Source organism: Rattus rattus, chromosome 3 (assembly GCF_011064425.1).
Source record: "Rattus rattus isolate New Zealand chromosome 3, Rrattus_CSIRO_v1, whole genome shotgun sequence".
NCBI classification, from domain to species: domain Eukaryota; kingdom Metazoa; phylum Chordata; class Mammalia; order Rodentia; family Muridae; genus Rattus; species Rattus rattus.
This window is the reverse complement of record NC_046156.1, coordinates 201,245,843-201,264,106: the sequence shown is the minus strand read 5'-3', so window position 1 is coordinate 201,264,106 and position 18,264 is coordinate 201,245,843. Positions and strand designations below refer to the sequence as shown.

At 47.7% G+C, this 18,264-nt stretch overlaps 1 protein-coding gene across 1 annotated transcript in view; it reads right to left on the bottom strand.

Moving 5' to 3' along the window:
* Positions 1–18,264, bottom strand: part of Pde8b (phosphodiesterase 8B) — a 199,082-nt gene that overhangs the window by 50,420 nt on the left and 130,398 nt on the right. The window contains exons 7-10 of the mRNA XM_032899014.1: positions 14,353–14,431; positions 10,598–10,738; positions 9,019–9,107; positions 7,396–7,456 (exon numbers count right to left, since the gene is read on the bottom strand). Coding sequence (XP_032754905.1) covers positions 7,396–7,456; positions 9,019–9,107; positions 10,598–10,738; positions 14,353–14,431 — 370 coding nt within the window. The remainder of the gene's footprint in view (positions 1–7,395; positions 7,457–9,018; positions 9,108–10,597; positions 10,739–14,352; positions 14,432–18,264) is intronic.

The window sequence follows — 18,264 nt, the reverse complement described above, 5'->3', positions numbered from 1 at the left end:
GGATCAACACCAGGAGAGAGCATTCTTCACAAAAGTTTGCTTTTAAACATTGTATCGAAATGAGTCCACGTCAGGGAAGGGCCAGAAGGCTGTGTATAACCATCAGTATTGAATGTGCACTTACTGTGGTTTGAACAAAAGACACTTTATGCAAAAAAGCAGGCAGCACCTTCGTAGGGGTTTCAGGTGTGCATTACCTACACGATGCTGAAGTATGATGGGAATGTGCTGTGGTTCAAAGGCTGTCTCCCACAACCTCATTTGTGCAAACTCTCGGTCCTCAACAGATGATAGTGTTTTGGAGGGGGGCGGGGAGCCTCCCTGGAGGAAGTGAGTCATTGGAGGTGGGCAGGGCATGTAGACGCCCACCATACTTGTCTCTTCTTCCTGTTCTGCCACAGTGTGAGAGGCTAGCTTCACAGTCCTACCACAATGCCTTTCCTTCCAGGGGGACTGTATCTTTTCAAACTGTGAGCCAAAAGAAAAAAAAAAAAAGGTCCCTCCTCCCCTGCTTCTTGTCAGGTATCTATCTAGTCACAGCAAGGAAAAAGGAACTCTTTACAGAATGGATTCTGAAATGCTACAGTTAGCAATGACAGTGTCCAACATGTGGCACTACATGCCTGAATGTACCTGGAGTGAGCTTGTTCTGAGGCTCTAGTTTTCCCTTAGAGCAGAGGTTCTCAAGCTTCCATAAAATTATTTGTGTTGCTCCTTCGTAGTTGTATCTCTGCTCCTCTTATGAATCATAATGTAAATATATTTGAGATAGGTTTTTGCCAAAGGGGTGGTGACCCACAGGTTAAGATCCACTGCCTTAGAGAGCCCTGAGAAAAATGAGTTTGATAACTCCCTCCCTTGGGCTTCCACAGCTCCACAGTGCTTGACAGCAAGCTTCTTTCATGCATACGCACAGAACCAGGGCTCCATCCACACAGTGATGAACTTTAGTCCCAGCATCCAGAGATGATGGCGTGACTGTGAAACCCCATGAGCAGGGCATGGAGAAGAAGCTGGCAAAGTGGCTTAGCTGAGCCCCCAAGGACACCCACAGTCCTTATTTCCCACTCTTAGTCAGCGAGGGATCTGGCCGTGCCTGGCCATGCTTTCTTCTCTTGATGAGGTTACTTTGTGTTGTCTGTAGGGGACGACCCTTCCCACAAAGACACATTTCAACTGCACTTCAAACCTGCCTCTGGGTCAACACCACTTCATGATGTCATCCCAGGAAGGCCCCAGCCAGGCACAGAAGTCCTTTGCAGCCATGCTTCTGACCACTTTGTTGCTTTGTTGCTTAGACCCTACATGACACCTGGATGTGTTTTTTGGCTGCTCCAAACCTCAGTTCCCTCATCTGTCAGAAATGGTAACAGCATCCTCACAGAACTGTGATGAAGATGACGGGAGAACTCAGGAGAGCCAAGCACTGGCAGAGTATAGGCTGCAAAGGGTTGGGGTAGGTAGGCACACGCTTTCCCAAATGCTTCGTTAACGGACTCAGTGAGTCGAGACCCAGAGGAGAGGGGACACAGGGACCCGTCACCTTCCATGACAAGGTAGATAGGCAGGGGTAGCCCTCTGTGTATCAGTTGCTTCCTGGTTGTCCTGGAGATTAATAGAGCCTTCACTTGTGGAACCAGACACTTGGAGGAGGAGGATAGTGACCTGCAGGAAAATGCCTGCCCATTGGCTTACCACAAGATGCAGGTGTCTGTGTCTATGTCTATTATAATTTTACTGGTGGGAAGTGGAAGCCCATAAACTCTGGCCAAAGGCTGACTTTAAAAAAAAAAAACCAACAACTGTAAAACATCCTTGGCGTTTATTGGCACCTGGTCTGCAGTGGCCTTTCACCACAATGACAGATCTGAGCTATGTCGTTATAAATTCCCAGACCCTGATTTAAAAGATGCAAGTAATGAGTCACTTCTAAATACTGTGACATTTAAAACACTCCTTTTGTAAATTCTACTGTAAATTGTAGCAACTGACTCTTACAAAATGCTTCAGTTGTCGTTGTTGTTGTTGTTGTTGTTGTTGTTGTTGTTGTTGTGTTGTTGACTTTCCTGGCCTACAATGTGACCAGGCACCAGTTGGAACTGATGAGTCGAGCTTCAGTTTGAATGTTAGAAGGTATTTTCATTTACATTAAGAAGTGACTCAACACATCTAAATCTTAGCAGATCCTTACTGTGAAGTGGATGCCCTCGTGACAGGTTGACCACTAGCTGCTGCTTTGTAAGAGGACAAGATTCCATATGTTATATTTTAAAAAAAAAATAAGGAAGCAAAACTCTCAGATTTTCCTGTCTCAGCCACTGCTTTGAAAAGCCAGCGTGGGTCCTTACCTTGGGGGTCAGTTGGTCTTTCTGTCTCTGTCCCCCACTTTCCTCGCCCCTCCCCTTCTGCAAATGCCTATGTTTACATCTGTATTAAAATAGTTTCTTAATAAAGGACCAACTTTGCTTCTTAAAATATCAGGTCAAGGGAATGAGTAAAAATGTATAATGGTTCAAATGACACACATCACATTAAAATAAAAAGGACAGCCCTTGAAATTTAAGTGAAATTTCAGAGCAAAGACCTCCATCACCAAACATCACAGTCCCTCCCCTTGAACTCTTATAGTCTCTCCCACACCCAACCTGTCTCACCTTCCTTAAATCGCTCCATCTTTCCCCCATGCTTCAGCCTCTATTCATTACCAAGGCTCACTTCAAGGGAGTCTCCCTGCTGGACATGGTGCCCCTGTGGAAGGCCATGCAGGGATTCCCACAGAGGCAGGAAAATCCTGTTTCCAGCTTAGACTCATAGCGCCTTCTCTTCCCCTCATCTTCCACCACTGTCTAAGCGATTTGTAAACATCTAGTGCTGTGACACAGAGGACACAAAGAAAGAGCAGAGAGGGCAAAGGAGCCCCATTATTGTTGCTCACTGGGGAGGGCTGAGCTTCCTGGACAGGCTACTATTACCTGGGCAGTGACTGCAGTCAGTGTAGGTCCCCAGGGGTCTTCAGTTTACCCTCCCTTCATCTGGCAAAGCACTATCAATTTTCTGAGCCTCATGAAGCCTGTCATAACCAGCTTTATCAGGCACCACCACCACCACTACCACCACCACCATCACTAACACCAGACTACAAATGTTTCTCTTTCTCTGAGCCAAGACCTTCCTAACAGGCAACCCTACCAGGAGCTACCACAATACCACCAGTGATCCTTCTGTGTCCCCCTTCCCTGCCGGAAGTTCTGTGCCTTATACCCTCAGCACCAGTGGCCTAGCAGGGACTCCATTCAGTTCTCAGGGGTTGCCTGTTCAAAATGTGGTTTTCCAATACTAAAGGGCTTTCCTTAAATAGCTTCATTTAAATATTTATGAAAGCTAAATGAAAAAATGTGGATAGTTTTGTTGATTTAGTGGCTTTTCCAAGTGTATCAACAAATATTTCAGGATACCTGCTGTAAGTCACATTCATCCTGACTGCCTTGCAGTAGAATGTCAGTGACAGAAAACACATTCTAAAAGGAGTGGCCATTCTCAGAGACCACTGAAGTTATACTTTCAGTCACCTCTTTCTTCAACTGTTACGAGTCACACTTGGATGTGCGGCTTGAAGAATAAGCTGATATTGTTTGTAATGCCACGTGAGACATGATGCTTTTATATATGTGTAAACTCAACATGGACTCTGTTGGGCAGGACCAGTGATCAGTTAGTCATCAGCCAGGACTAGTTGCTGCCCCTGAGTCTTGAAGTCACTGACGTTGGCCAGTAGATTTCACACAAGACAAGGTGCTGGTGCCCATCCTGAGTGACATTTTGACTTCACAATTCTAACACCCTCCCACCCCCCAAAAAATAATGTGTACTTTAAAGTAAGGTTTCATCATGGACAGTTTGGCCTTATTAGCTCTCATTTTTGTCCCTGCTGTTCTCAAGGAAGCTAGGTCCTCAATGTGTTGTTGATACTGTGATATTCAAGAGTCAGTGCCCAGGCTGGTGTCAAGCTATAGTAGACAGGGTGAGGCTTCCTAGGGAGCCTAGCTCATTGAGTTCAATAGCTGTTCCCTATTTAGAGGTCAGACGAATAGAAACGAGCTCTTCTGTGAAGAACCCCCACCTTCTACCTCTGTGAAGCACCATGTGACATTGGGCATCTGCCTTCTACCCTCTAATAGCTGCCATCTTGGATGGTTGGTTAACCAGAATATTTTGTCTGAGCCTGGTTTCTTCATTCTCCTCACAAATACCCATCGTGCAAAGGGGAGGTTCTCTCCTGAGAGCTATGCTCTCTGACTCTTTAAGAAGATCACTTCCTTTGGGACATGGGCACCTCCCCAAGGGCTTCTCCATATCCCTGTGTGTCACACCTCCACAAGAAGACTGGGCAAACTGCACGCTGGCTCCAAATGTGCTCTTCCCCTTGGACTTAAAGCACATTGGCTTTGGAAATCGCCATGATCACCATATTGTCATAGGAAGAGGAAGTGAGCACTCAGGCATGAAGGAATAGCCGTGAAGAGGCCCCTCTGCTTTCAACAGGCTTCTTGCCTTAAGGCAGACTCCAGGCCAGTTCAGAGGGAGAGATGGCATGGTGATGTCTTCCGCAACCCTTTCTCTATTCAAGGCTGACTGGGCCAGGGCTGCACAGTGCTGGATTCCTGTGGTTCTACACATAGTTTCTGATTCAGAGCCAGAGCTTATGAGGGGGCAGATGGATCAAGGGACCTAGGACTGTACATGCTTAATGTGGCAGCAGGAGACCAACAGGGATGTCACAAAGATAAAGAATGTCCAAAGTCTATGTGACTGGGTAAGTCTGGGAAACCTAGGCTGTGGGTGGCCTAAGCAAGTGCGAAAGGCAGGAAAGAAAATTGCCTTTTACTATCAAGGTCAGCAAATATCTCCTGTAGAGAGTAAGACAGTAAATGCTGGAGGCTTGTAGCCCAGACTCCTCTGTGTAGTTGCTGTAACAGACGCTTTCCCCAGTCTCCTCAGGCCTGGGTTTTGATGCCCACACAGCTTCAGTTTTCACTCCCTCTGGGTTCTCTTTTGTTTAATCTCTTTAACCATCTGTGGCCCGTGGCTCCTGGGTGCCCATACTGAACCAGACGTATGGTAGAGCTCTGGGCTCAGTATGTGTGGAGGGAGTAGGTGTGGGCAGCAGACGCACTTTGGCATCTCGCTCAGAGCTTACAGATGAGAAGGAACCTTTGCTGATGACACACACGACCAGAAATGAACTGTCTGGTACAGAGCTCCATTCCCTGTTCTAACGCAAGCCCAACGGGTTGATTCTGACGTCAGGAGCTGGACCTCAAAGCAAATGCCCGCAGACAGGCTGCTCTGCTCCAAGAGCCCTCCCCAGCCCTAAGCCATCTCCATGGCTTCAGCCTTCTTTGGGGAAAAAGAAAAGTACTGTAGCCAGCCAGAGGGACAAGATGCTTCATTATTGGAAAAAATCTAAGAGTCTCTTAGGCCTGTGCAGCACCATTAGGTGACGTCAATGGCTCAGGGGATCCAAGCTCTGTGTTTTCACTCTTCTCAGAACAGCAACTGATTCATGGTAGCAAAGGGGTTTCTATTTAGAGATGCAGAGGAGAGGCGGCCTCCGTGTCCTGGCATCCTATGCTAACGGCCTCCCTGCTCCCCGTGGGCAGCAGGCAGGGTTCAGAGGAGGCCAGGACTGAGACACTCTACTTCCTGAAAACTAACTAACAACCCCAGGCCTACTATGTGCTAGCAGCTGGGCATATAGAGGCTGTGACACTGCTGGAGGGCAGAGGGCACACAGGCAGCTATGACAATGGGTGAGGGGATAAAGCCAGAAAGGGGCCTAGATTCTGAGTCATAAGGACCAGTAGGAGTTGGGGCTGTAGAGATACAGGGACTGAAAATAGGGGTACTGGAGGTTGTTTCACTAGAGGAGAAAGACTGGAATGAGAGGGAGTGAGGAGAAGAAGAGGAAACTGCCTAGCTTACAGCTCCATCCCTGGCTAAAATGCACAGCCGTGAGCTGATGTGGGTGTTACATGGGGCCTGGCCAGGAGCCACTACCATGGCTTCTGTGGGAAAAGGACCTGCTGGATTTTAGACCTAAGTTGTTTCTGCTTAATTTCTGGCATGAGAATGGACGAAGCTAAGTCATCCTGTCCTCTCTCTTGTGGATCCACATCCTGAAAATGGTGGCCAGCACCGCTTGATGTAGTAGATGATGAAGAGATGACAGTAGTCAACTCCAAGGGAAACCAGGGTTCCATTCCCTCTCCCTCTGCCTGCCTCACCCTTCCTCCTGACATGGAGGTCTCAGTGAGACTGCTTGACGAGGTTTAGTCCCTATGACTAGCTACTCTCTTTCTTTCCAAGGTCTCCAAGATCTTGCCTCTCTGTGTGTGTTATGGTAGATCCTCCCCTGGCCCTAGGTTAGGTTCTCAGTGGTGAAGAAAGCATTTTGGGTCGGACTCAATCTTATGAGCAAGGACATGGCCACAGATACTTTTGACATTCGACAGGCTCCATGACTCTCACTCAACCCAGCCCCTCTGGCCTTTTGAATCTCGGTCTAGGAGGACCCTGGGGGCTTCGATCTTGCTGCTTGTTTCGCTCCTCGTCTGGCCACACCCCATGCCCCACCTCATATGTCCACTGTGTAAAAAAAGAATGGGTTTTTGCCTTTGAAATTCTTAAAAGACTGTCCCTTCTTTGAAAGCCAAAGGTCATACTTAACATATTAAAAGTAACCTGTTCATAGCCATATTTATTTCTTACTTCATACTCCACGAATTATATGGTATGATATGGAAGCTACATGAGCAAATGGTAAAAATATAAATTACTATAAAAATATTTTTAAAAAGTACCTGAAACATTACCGTGACATTATATAACTACCTCAAAACATTCCTAAATCTACCAACTTGACAAAATCTGCTACTTCAGAAGACAGCATTCAAAAGAAAGCATGCTCTCCGAGATGTAATGTAAGGGGGAAAATAAATTACAGTGCTAATTTGGAATGGTTCTTAATTTGGCTATTAGCTGGAGGAGTGACTGCTTACACGGATATATACTTTTCTTTCGTTTAAGAAATTAAGATGGGAAATGGGATCCAACCCCCTCCTTCTTTTGGTTTTGAGGAAGCCTTATAGTCCCATAAAATATATTAGCCTGGAGAGAACCATGAGGCATATAGCATAACCAGAACCCACACCCCTATAACATAGTAAGACAGGCTTGTGGAGAACTGAAAACCAAACCAAACCCAAGCCCAACCGCTGCCAGAGGTTTCCCCACACACCTTCTTGGTCGGCAACTGCAAGAAAACATGGAGAAAGACAAGCAGAGAAGGACGCATGGGCAAGCCGGGGAAGCAGCAGAGGACACTGAATACTGTACCTGCTTGCTACTGTCAGTGGTACAGCACAGCTTCTTGAGGGAGACAAAGTGCCTAATTTTCCTAATAACACAAACAGTCAGTGATTAGTGAATTGGGCAGGAGAAGATGCAACAGGTCAGTACACGGACAAGACACGTCTCCTGGACGCTGAGCTCCAGGTCCTTCCTCACGCAAATCTGATCACAAGACCTCATAGCCCTGCGGAAGCCTGGCCCTCCCTGCAACCCTGGCTGCTGTGGTCACACCACCCTCACGGGCCTGCCATTTCTCAGCTGCCTCCTGAAGTCCGATTCCTGGATGTTTTTGGTGGAGACTGACGTGGCAACCACTGGGAAGCTGACTTCAACTCTACTGACACAAACACGTCATTGCTTACACAAGAAGCAAAGGACGCACTCGGACGGTGACGAGGTTTCATTGGTTGCTGTTTTTCTCCTTAAGCATCCTATGTTGAGCACTGTGGCTCACCATAAGGATGGTATTCGTTGTTTTTGTTGTTGTTTGGTCTTGCTCACGAGGAAAATGGCGGGGGAAGACACACAGCCCTGTGCAAGCAAGCTCAAGGTGGCTCCTCTCCTGAGGGTAGAGCTCTGACTTACACTATGGAAGCCTGGATACCTAGAAGCCTCTGGGGCACCCCTTTCTCTCCAATCTCTGTCTCTTTCTTCTCCCTAGTTCATTTTACCCTGGAGGATTCTCTGAAGCGAACATGGGAAAATACTGATGGATCTTATAATATGAACATCACCCAGGCGAGAAAGAGTAAAATGTCCCTATTTTTAATCCGAATTGCCTCTGAAAGCTCGCTGCCTACAATTAGGGGGAAATAACACAAAATCATGTCTGGATAAAAGAGCTTCTTTCCCTCATCTGTCAAATCAGGAAATTTTATTCTGATGGAAACTACAAGGCAGTAGCATGTCTCTGCTGCTTCAGTTACCCACTGATTCTAGTCAAATGCACAGAAAAGGACTCAGCTCCCCCTTTCTAAGAGTGACCATGAGGTACCCGCCTTCTTCCTGTGGCTCTCTAAAGGCCACTGTTGGGATCCCTGACCTGAGGCAGTGCCTGTCATCGGGGACGGCAGGCAGTTTCTCCCTATGGTGGACACCCTTGTTCAGGAGCCCATCAGAACCTGCACTCTCAGAGGCCACTCAGATGTATCCCTTCCAGGGTCAATCCACCAGGCAGCACTGACCTGTGTGCTGGCTGCAAGACTCACCAGTGAGGTATAGTTAGGGGGTCCCATATAGCTGGTGCTTTGAGCCTTCCCTTAGAATGTAACTGAGAGAAGGAAAGGAAGTCATACGCTTTATTTCTCATGCTCTGCCCCTAGGTTTCTCTGGTCAGGTGCCATGGGCTCCTGTTCAGACACTTTCCATGGTGGGGCTGGTGCCTCTGGGACTCTCGGAGACCTTGTATAAGCTTACAGTCAAGAAGGCCATCCCCTGTGGCCTGAGGGCAGAGCCTAGTAGTACTGGCTGGAGTTCACTAGCCATAGAAGGCAAACCCTACTGTGTGTGCTGTTCTAAGGCTTAGAGTGGTATTTAGTGTACCAGACAATGCCCACGGGGGCCTGAGTTCTTATCTGCAGCAGAAAGAGTGGAAGAGTTTGCTCTCACCCTCCTTGGCCAATCACTGGGGTGATCTTCACGTGCTGTTGGATGCTGTCCCCGGATTTCCGTCTGGCATAGTAAACCCCCTGCCACTCCTACATGGACAAAGAGAGCCTTTGAGATCCTTCAGTTGAGAGCGCAGCTGCTCCCACAGTGGGTCTCTGCAGGTTAGTGAGAACTCCCCACAGACTTTCGTTACATGTCACGAAACTGCTACACAGTCATACTCACTACAACGCTATCACGATCACATGTGTAAATGTAAGAGCATCAGGCCAGCATGTCCACTACCAAGCTGACTGCCAGGGATGAGTTCTAAGACAGCTGGCCACCTACCAGCTGGAGTTGCCACCACACCAGAGTTCGATAGCTGGCCTCAAAATCCTCACACCAGCCAGTGGACCTGATACTCTCATTCTCAACTTACAGACGAGTAGATGAAGGTTCAGCGAGTCCAATAACCTTACACCCAGGGAAACAGAGGATCTGTTTATAGCTGTGTAGTTCTTCAATCCTTCCTGAAGTACTTGAGCTTTCAAACTCTAGGAGTCCTCTGCCCACCACGTGTCTGGGGCCACTGTGATCCCTCATTGTTTCCATATACGATATCAAAGAAGAGTAAGAGTTCTGTTGCCTTGGACCATGATAGAAATAAAGAGGCAGGAAGCCTCAGGGTGGGGAGTTTTCTCTACTGTTTCTGGAAGGGAGTGGATAACTGAAACTGAGGTCCCTGCAGCCATATCCTACCTCTCTTCTATCTGACATGGCTAAAGAGGGTTTCCTTTGAGGGTGCCACATATGCCTGGGTTATTTCGGGGGAAAAAAATGAGTAGTTTATGTAGTATTCCTGTTTCATGTTCAAGTCTACTAGCTCTGGTTTGAGAAGTAAGTTGGACATTCTGATAATCCCGATTCATGCTATCTCTGCTAGTGCTACTTCTCGCCGATGAACACGACATTTAACTGCTACACAGCAGAGAAGAAAGAAGGAAGCGAAGCCTTAGGAGCTTTCGGAAGAAGCAAGAGGTTGCCCAGCTCTGAAAGAGGAGAGTGGCTGCCCAGGAGATCCCACTCTTGCCTCCAGTGTGCCTTCATCTCCTTCAGAAGAAGCAGAAAGTGTGGGTGTGGGGCCAGGAGGGGCTGTGGAAGAAGAGTTACCCCGGTATCGAACATCGAATACAGAGAACAGAAGGAAGGCATGTAACTGAATAAACAGAGCCTACCGTGCCATGTGGATAGTAGATCTTTCTAGCCCCTCCTCTCAAACGCCAATAAACCAAAAAAATAGCACAAAACAGCTATCTGGGGAAGAACCCTGCTCAGAGATCAATGTTACAGCAAGGATAGGATGGGGTATATTCATGCAAAGGACCATGTGGCCTTCCACAAAACAATTCGCTCCTGTGGCATCCCGTTGGAGGCAAAAATTAAACTTTTTTTTTTTTTTTTTTTTTTTGCAAAAACTAAGTTCTTTAACTGAATTACGGTATTACTGGAGAGGTTAATCTTGAGGATCAAAGACTGAAGCATCAGGGAGGGGGAGCACTCAGGGAGGAGTGTGGGTGGGTTTCGTGGCTCCACCCACCTTTCCCTTCTTGATGCACGTGTTGATGGTGTCCAGGAGGTCTGCCCGGTTCTTGTCACTCTTAGGTAGGTCAGCGAGTTCCTTCCCCAGGAGCTCCCCTTTGTGGTAGCCCATCATCCTCTCAAAGGCAGGGTTGACATACTGTGAGCAGGAGGGGTTACAGATCAGTGTGCCCTACTGGGAGGGTGCGGGGATACAGGTATACAGAGCCAAAGGTTCCCATGACAACACACTCTAATGCAGGTGCCGTGGTCTCTTCCTTCCTCATCCGGCAGGACTGGTAGCCTCACACTGCAGTTTATATGTGACATCCTGGTCCTCTGGGAGAATGCAAAGAAGCCTCGGGACAAAGGAGCAGGAAGCCCTTGGCTAATAGCTCCAGCATCTGATAGACCTCAATTACTGTCTGTCATCCCACAGAATAAGGGAACCCTTGCAGGAAAAAATTAATAGGAAGAGGGCTGGGGTTGTGGCTTGGTGTCCCCAGTGCTTCTCCTGCACATGTGAGGTCATGAGCTGGTTCCCAGCACCCCTAAACAACAAATAACCAAGCATATATTCATCGACACGTTGCAGATTTGTTAGTGGCGCCGTGCAAGGCAGCTATCTGAAGCTATGAGTCTTTCCGCTTTCCCATCTATTAATCAATGCTACGGTTGGGAGCACTCTGACCAAGTATGAATAGCAAATGCAGTTAGCCTAGAGGCTGGGGCGCACCCTTGAAGTGCTGGCTGCAGGGTGGACAAAGACTGAGAATGCCCACGGTGCACTCGGAGGTCAGCAGACTCAGAACGTTCTTTGCAAACTTCTGCAGGGTCTTCTGGGATTTAGAGCTACAGCCTTATCTGTCCCCAGGCTCCAGTCCTCCCCCAGTTTCTTTTTAAAGATCACAGTCCTCACACAAGTAGCTGTAGCCGAGAGAATAAGTGGCGGCAGATGTGAGCACACTGCACCTGGGTCAACAGTTTCTTTGGGCAAAGTTCCCATCCATCTGCTGTCTCAGAAACACTCTCGCTAGCCGTTCCCACTATCCCCTTGGGTGGGGTAATCCATCAGGAAGTGGGCAATGCAGGGACACTGGGGGTGGGGGTGAAGGGGTGGGAGGATGATATTCCCTTGGGAGCAAAGCTTCTATGAACACATCAGCCCTAGGAGCTAAATCATGTGGAGGAATCTCTGACTATCAGGCACTGTGGGAATGGCTGAAGAGGAGGGGGTCCTGACACCATCATCATGACCCCCAGATCCCTCACAGCCCAGCTCTTCCGTGGGCCAGGCATTGCTTGCTCTCTATCCTGGCCCAGGCTTTCCCCCACATTCTCTGTCTACTGAGAGAGCCTTTCTCACTTCTTCCCCACCAGTTGCAACGTGTCTCCTCCTCCAGGGAGCCTTCTCTGACCTCTGCTCAGTCTGTGTTGGTACCATTCCTAAGGGCTCCCATGGACTTCTGTGAAGGGAATTCTAATGAATACACAGAAAGCAAAATGTGTCTTTCTCTCTCGGAGGACACCGAAATTCTCAGGCGCAGTTGTGTTTTGGATACACACGATTCCAGTGAACACCCAGGGAGTCCATGGGGCACCTTAAAGTGTTTAGCCCCGTCCTCATCTGTTAACTGTCTCCTTCACTGTCAAATGTGTGGGCTCCGCTCTCCCATTCTGGAAATCTGAGTTATAGTTATGACTCTTTTCTACGTTGAGGAGCCTAGAACCCCAGAATCCAGAGGTGTAACAGATATGACTGGAGTCAGTGTGCCAAACCCAACCCCTTTAGAACCACTGGCAGATGAATCCACTTCTCTGTACCGGGTCTTTTCCGTCTGCAACGACACTGCCTGGCACCCAGGGTAACTGAGACCAATGAGAATAGAACGCTAACCACTGCACCATCCCATGGGAAGCACATGCAAGTGTTATCAGAGCACATGCAAATAGATGGTGCAGAGGGCTGGAGGCACAGAGGCAGCAGAGACAGGTAGGCTGACACATAAGATGGTGTCCCTATAGCTTATCATGTATACTGTCTGTTCAAGTGCCCCATGATGGAGTATCGATGGAACCAATTGCATGTGTGAAATATCCTGTCCTTGACGTGTCCCCCTGAAATCCAGGCGAGGGTCCTCAGAGTGTTCCCTGCACAAAGCATCTTCAGCCTCACTTCCCCTGCCTTCCTCTCCCCGGCCCAACATACTCCAGCATTCAGGTTTCCCTTTCGGCATAGCGACTCCCCCTCTGTGGCCACCAACAGCCCTCACATTCATTTCTTTCTGTTCATGGGAGTGATTGGTGTGTGTGTGTGTGTGTGTGTGTGTGTGTGTGTGTGTGTGTGTGTGTGTGTGTGTGCGTGTGTGTGGTGTTGATGTCATGTAACACATTACTACATCACTTGTCCTAGAGATTCAGGTTTGCTAACCACAAAGTGTGGCCATGGGGCGAAGGACTGGGTTCTTGTATGATGTGGGGAAGGCACGAGAGGGCGGGGCTGCTTCTCGTCAGTTCTGCATCACGACCCAGCTTCCCACCGTGAGGTAGGTAGATGAAAAGCCAACGGCCTCGGGAGCAGAACTGAAGGGCTGCATTTGCACACGAGTGTGGGGCTTGTGCCCAGCTTTCTGGGTGGTTTATGATGTGGAGCAGTGGGCAGGAAGGACACGCATGGCCAGCAATGAACAGAAGCTTTCAGTTCGAGAGTCAGTCAAGCAACATCTAAGATATAGCCCACAATGAAGTCTCTCAGGAAGGCTCTGGGGTCACGAATATGGGGAAGTATTTTGATTTCAGTGCTCTCGGCTGGGCCTTTCCTTGTGTAACTTCCTCATTGTGTTAAGTCTTGTATCCTCATCTACCTGCCCTTTGGGAGTACTGAACTAAGCCGAGACAACCCAATGAAAGAGCTCGTGATAGGAACAAGGTGTGGTAAACCCATGATACTCTTGATAAGGGATATAATCAGTGGATATCTGAGTGCACACAGAAGACGGCAGAGGGTTCAAAAGGAGGCTGATGCCACAGGGGGCCATGGTGTGCTGGTCATTGTGTGTCCTGCCCCACTGACAACAGCAGATGCCCCTCAATGCTCCTGCACACCAACTGCAGTCAGGCCATCGCCATTCTGGGGACCAGGTACATTTCTAAGGACTCTGTGAGGCAGTTGAAAGTTTCTCTAGGTATGCATTTCTTAGAAAGATGGCATTATATTAGAATACCTGCTTTATATTAGAATACCAGCTGCAAGCTAACATCCCATAGCTGCCTACGAGTTTGCTCAACAATTCTGTATAAATACTGTTTTTACAGACAACCCAAATTCTCTCCCACCTCTACCTAAGAAGTAACAAAGTCCTGATCTGAATTAATAAGTTTAACCTATGGGGGCTGGAGAGACAGTGGTGAAGAGCTCTTCCAAAGCTCTTCTAAAGGATCGGGGTTCATTTCCCAGCACCTATATTGTGTGGCTCATAACTGCCTATAACCACAACTCTAAGGGTATCACACACCCTCTCCTAGACTCTGTAGGCACCCACACACATGTGCACACGCATACAGTTTAAAAAGGATAAATCACAAAACAACGTTCATTCTCTTGAATAACTAATCCTTAACTTTACCAGTCATCTTCTCATATACCAATTTTCCTCTCCTCAAGAAAATGCGCAAATGTGAGAAAATCATGGGAAAGTATTTGAGATGAAGAGGTGGGAAGAATGTGAAAGGCTTTTTGTCAGTGTTAATGATGCGAAGGGCTTCTTCCCATACCTGAATCACGTGGTCATCACTTGTTATTTCTATGGCTTCGTGACAGTGGTCTAACGCTGTAAACACTGAGTTACAGGCCCTGAAAGATGCACAAGACTAGCGTTAGTTTTATACAAGCATTGTTGGAACTTGGTTAATTCAGCAACATAGACAGAGCCCAGCGTCACTGACAGTGTGAACTCGTTATTGCTATGAGCTGACTTTTGAACCCCCTTGTTTTGATATTTTAATCCAATGTGCAGTGTAGTAGTATGGCCAGGGTCATGGAGAAGATCACGTTCCCATCCATTAGGAGAACCCAATGTGGTTCAAACCGACCATGAGATATTCTGGCCTTTTGCAACACGCAGAGAAACATTTGTTTTCCCTTTCTTAGGTCTGCAATGTCGCTTTGCCTACAGCCACACCCACTGGCATGAAGACAGACAGGAGTGGCAGGTACCTCCCCCATTGTCCAGCTCTTTGCACCTGTGTAACTTTCCATATTGTTAGCTCTTCTCTTGCTGACCTCCTCTGTGCACCTGAGAAATCTGAATAGAGTCCAATTGTGGTTTCGATTTAAACTAACTTCCCAATAGAAAACAACTCCAAATACCTTAAGTTCTGACCTATCCAACACGGCAACCGTGTGACTGGAACCTGCTATTGAAAGAATCCCAGGGCAGGCTTTCTTACCCAGTGCAAAGAGAGAAATAAAAAGAAAGGAAAGTGGATGGATATTTCTTTTTGGGGCAGATTCTTCAAGGTTCCCCCCCCCCCACCTAAGAGGCCTTGCAATTTGCTGGCATTTTGTCCTATTTGTTAGGAGAGCAGCAGAGCACTGGGTGAAGTCGGACTGTATTCTTCTAGCTGTGGGATCCCACCCCACTTCTGGCCTTTGCTTGTCCTTGTTTGCCCATTGGGGAATGATTATAAGAATGTGCGTTTCATGGAGGGTTGTAATGACCAGAGCCGTGGATGGCATATGCAGGCATTTGTCAAAGTACTTGGGACCACAGGTGGAAGAATCCAGGCTGTGGTAGGTGATAGCACTTGTAAGGTCCTAGAGTCACGGTACCTTATTCTCTAAGGCTTGAGAAAGCCTTCAGGGAAAGGAAAAACTCAACACGAGCTGCCTGCTTCCTGGAGTCCGTCTCAGTGACAACAAGCTAACCAGTCTGCAGGCGGGGAGGACCTCAGCACACCGAAGAAGGATTCCTGTTCCTATGGCTGCAGACTACAGCTATCTGCATACAGCTAAGTTAAAAAGCATCTGTGTTCTGTTCAGAGAACCCGGCTAGCTTGATGCCACTGACAGCCCCAAGCCCTTAGGGCCATTTCTTCATCCAATTGCCCCACCCAACTAATTTGTTCTGTACACTGTCTAGCCACCGTCATTGTTTGTAAACATGTTCTATCGAGTCAGCAAGACATTACAAAGGATGCCAATATTGTCACCACCATCACTGCACTGCCCCCTGAGAGGCAAGCAACATCCAGGTTTGTCAAAAGCGCTTTCCAGACACCTGGTCTAGACTGCGCTCAGCTCTGTGGGAAGGCAGCTCAGGTGCTAACTACCTTTCAGAAGTGAGGGTGGAGACATGAACTCCACACAGGCTGATTTGTCAACTTTGAGAACTGGGTAATTAAGTTCGGCTAAGCACATTCTGTCAAACTCCTCTCTGGTGAATGGTTTTCTATAAGGTACCTGTACATCTCAACTAAACGTGCAAGCTGGTGTTTCAGACATAATCACTTTGTCTGCACGTTAGGTGGTTCAGAAATAAGGCCCAGAGCTATAGAACATCATGCTCACGGTTATCCACAAAATCTAAACTCTTCAGAGAGAACAAATCTCCTACCCACTGACATGAAGGAACATTGGTAGGGGCAGGAATGACACAGTATTGGCCCTTCCTGTCCCTACCGTGCCATGCGTGACCAGCAGTGATGTTTATTTTGGGGTTGATGACTCTATTTAAATAAACTTGCAGCAAGATGGGGCAATCAATTTGAGTCATATTCCTAGAACCAGGGAACCTAATCATGTGTATTAATTATTCATACTTCTCAGGCAGAAAAACACTGTGGCCTTATTAATGTTTGTTCTTGGGAACTATGACCTACATCTCAGATGTCCTTATTTTTTAATCCTTAAGATCAGAGGTTAAAAAACTGGGAGGAAAAAGGAAATGGAAGAGAGAGAAAGATAATGGGCGAATGACCATGCATTCTGTGCTCCTGCTAAAGGGTTTCAAAGGCTCATAAGGAAGAGATGTCCATGGTGGGGTCCAGACAAAGTCCATAAACAGCACAGTGTCCCAGTGGGTGCAAAGTGCATAATGCAAACGCAGGGTGCCTGACTGTGCTCTGGAACGAGGGTGGTAGGTAGTCAGGATCACAAAAGGAACACTTCTGGTTCTCAATGTCTTCTTGTCAATTGACATTGGGATCAACATGTGCTGTTCTGTATATCTTAGAAAGGTTCTTCATCTAGGTTCTACCAAAACAGAACACACACACACGTGCACATGCAAACCTCACATGCATGCACACACCTCATGCACATACATGCACACACCTGTACCCACATGCACACACACCTCATGTACATATACACACATTCACACACACACCTTATGCACATAAAAGCACATACACACACACACACACACACACACACACACACACACACACTCATGCACATACTCAGACAGGCACATACGCACAGACACACATCACTATAAACAAGGCAAAGCAGTGGTTTTTAGGAAGATTCTGGATACATCCACATCTACTCAGAGGCTCAGAATCAGCCAGGAAGACCAAAGATGGGATTGCTACTTGGTGGACGTCATGGGTGGTGGCAAGGATGAGAAGGGATTTATTCATCTCATAAAGTATAGATGGTAGTCGTCATTCACAAAGCCCTGGACTGAAGTGTCCACCTTTAACATTGGCAGCATCCCACAGTACAGACTGTGTCCTTGAAGAATGACAGCCATGCTACATATTTAGCTGCAGCTGGGGGCGGAATGGTAGGGAAAGTATTACATAATTAGACTATAATTATTCTGGCATTGTATAATAAAGAGCTCACTTCTCAGTCTTTAACAAATGGCACAGTTGCTTATCTGCCTTGGGGCGCAGGTAGATGCTCTATATGTCCTTGAACACCCTAAGGAACTGGAACAAAGCCATTGTCTGAATCATTCACCTCTGGATCATGGGTCCACATTTTGTAGGCCTAGAGAGATTCAAATAATATGCATGAATCCCCAAGCCCCAAAAGGGGGGTGAACTCAAGAAGGCTGAGGGAAGGGCTGAAAAGCAACATATCAGCAGGCAAAGAAGCAAAGAGTATCCGTGTGTGAGGCAAGCCCTGCTTCCCGGGTCACTGCTTCCGGGTCACTGCTTCCGGGTCACTGCTTCCGGGTCACTGCTTCCGGGTCAAGTCTGTTTACTAGTTTCACACTGATTTACATGAAGACCCTGAGAATTTCACTCTGAGCCCAGCAATGGGTGCAACTTTTCCAATCAGTTCCTGGCAGGGAGAAGATACGAAGTGGTAGCGCTCACAGCGCTGGGAGATAAGAAACTCACGGTTACACTGTGGTGAGACCGTGTGAGCTTCCACACCACGAGCTCCCACACAGGGTAGGTCTCAGCAGCTCAGGGACCTGAAGACAGGGCTGGCATGTGTACTTGTTTCAGATCACCAGGCAGGCCGGCATCCTGCTTGTCAAGGTGTCCTAAATCTCCCCGAATGAAGCCCCAGTGCCAGAATCTGAATCAAAACACAGCCTAGCAGGGACCATCAAATGTTCTGTGTCCTAAGAACGCAGAGCACTGATCATCTAAAATATCATGAGGGGTTCCTGGCCATAGCGATAAGGCGCTAGGTCACCTGCTTTTATTGTAAGAAATAAAGGA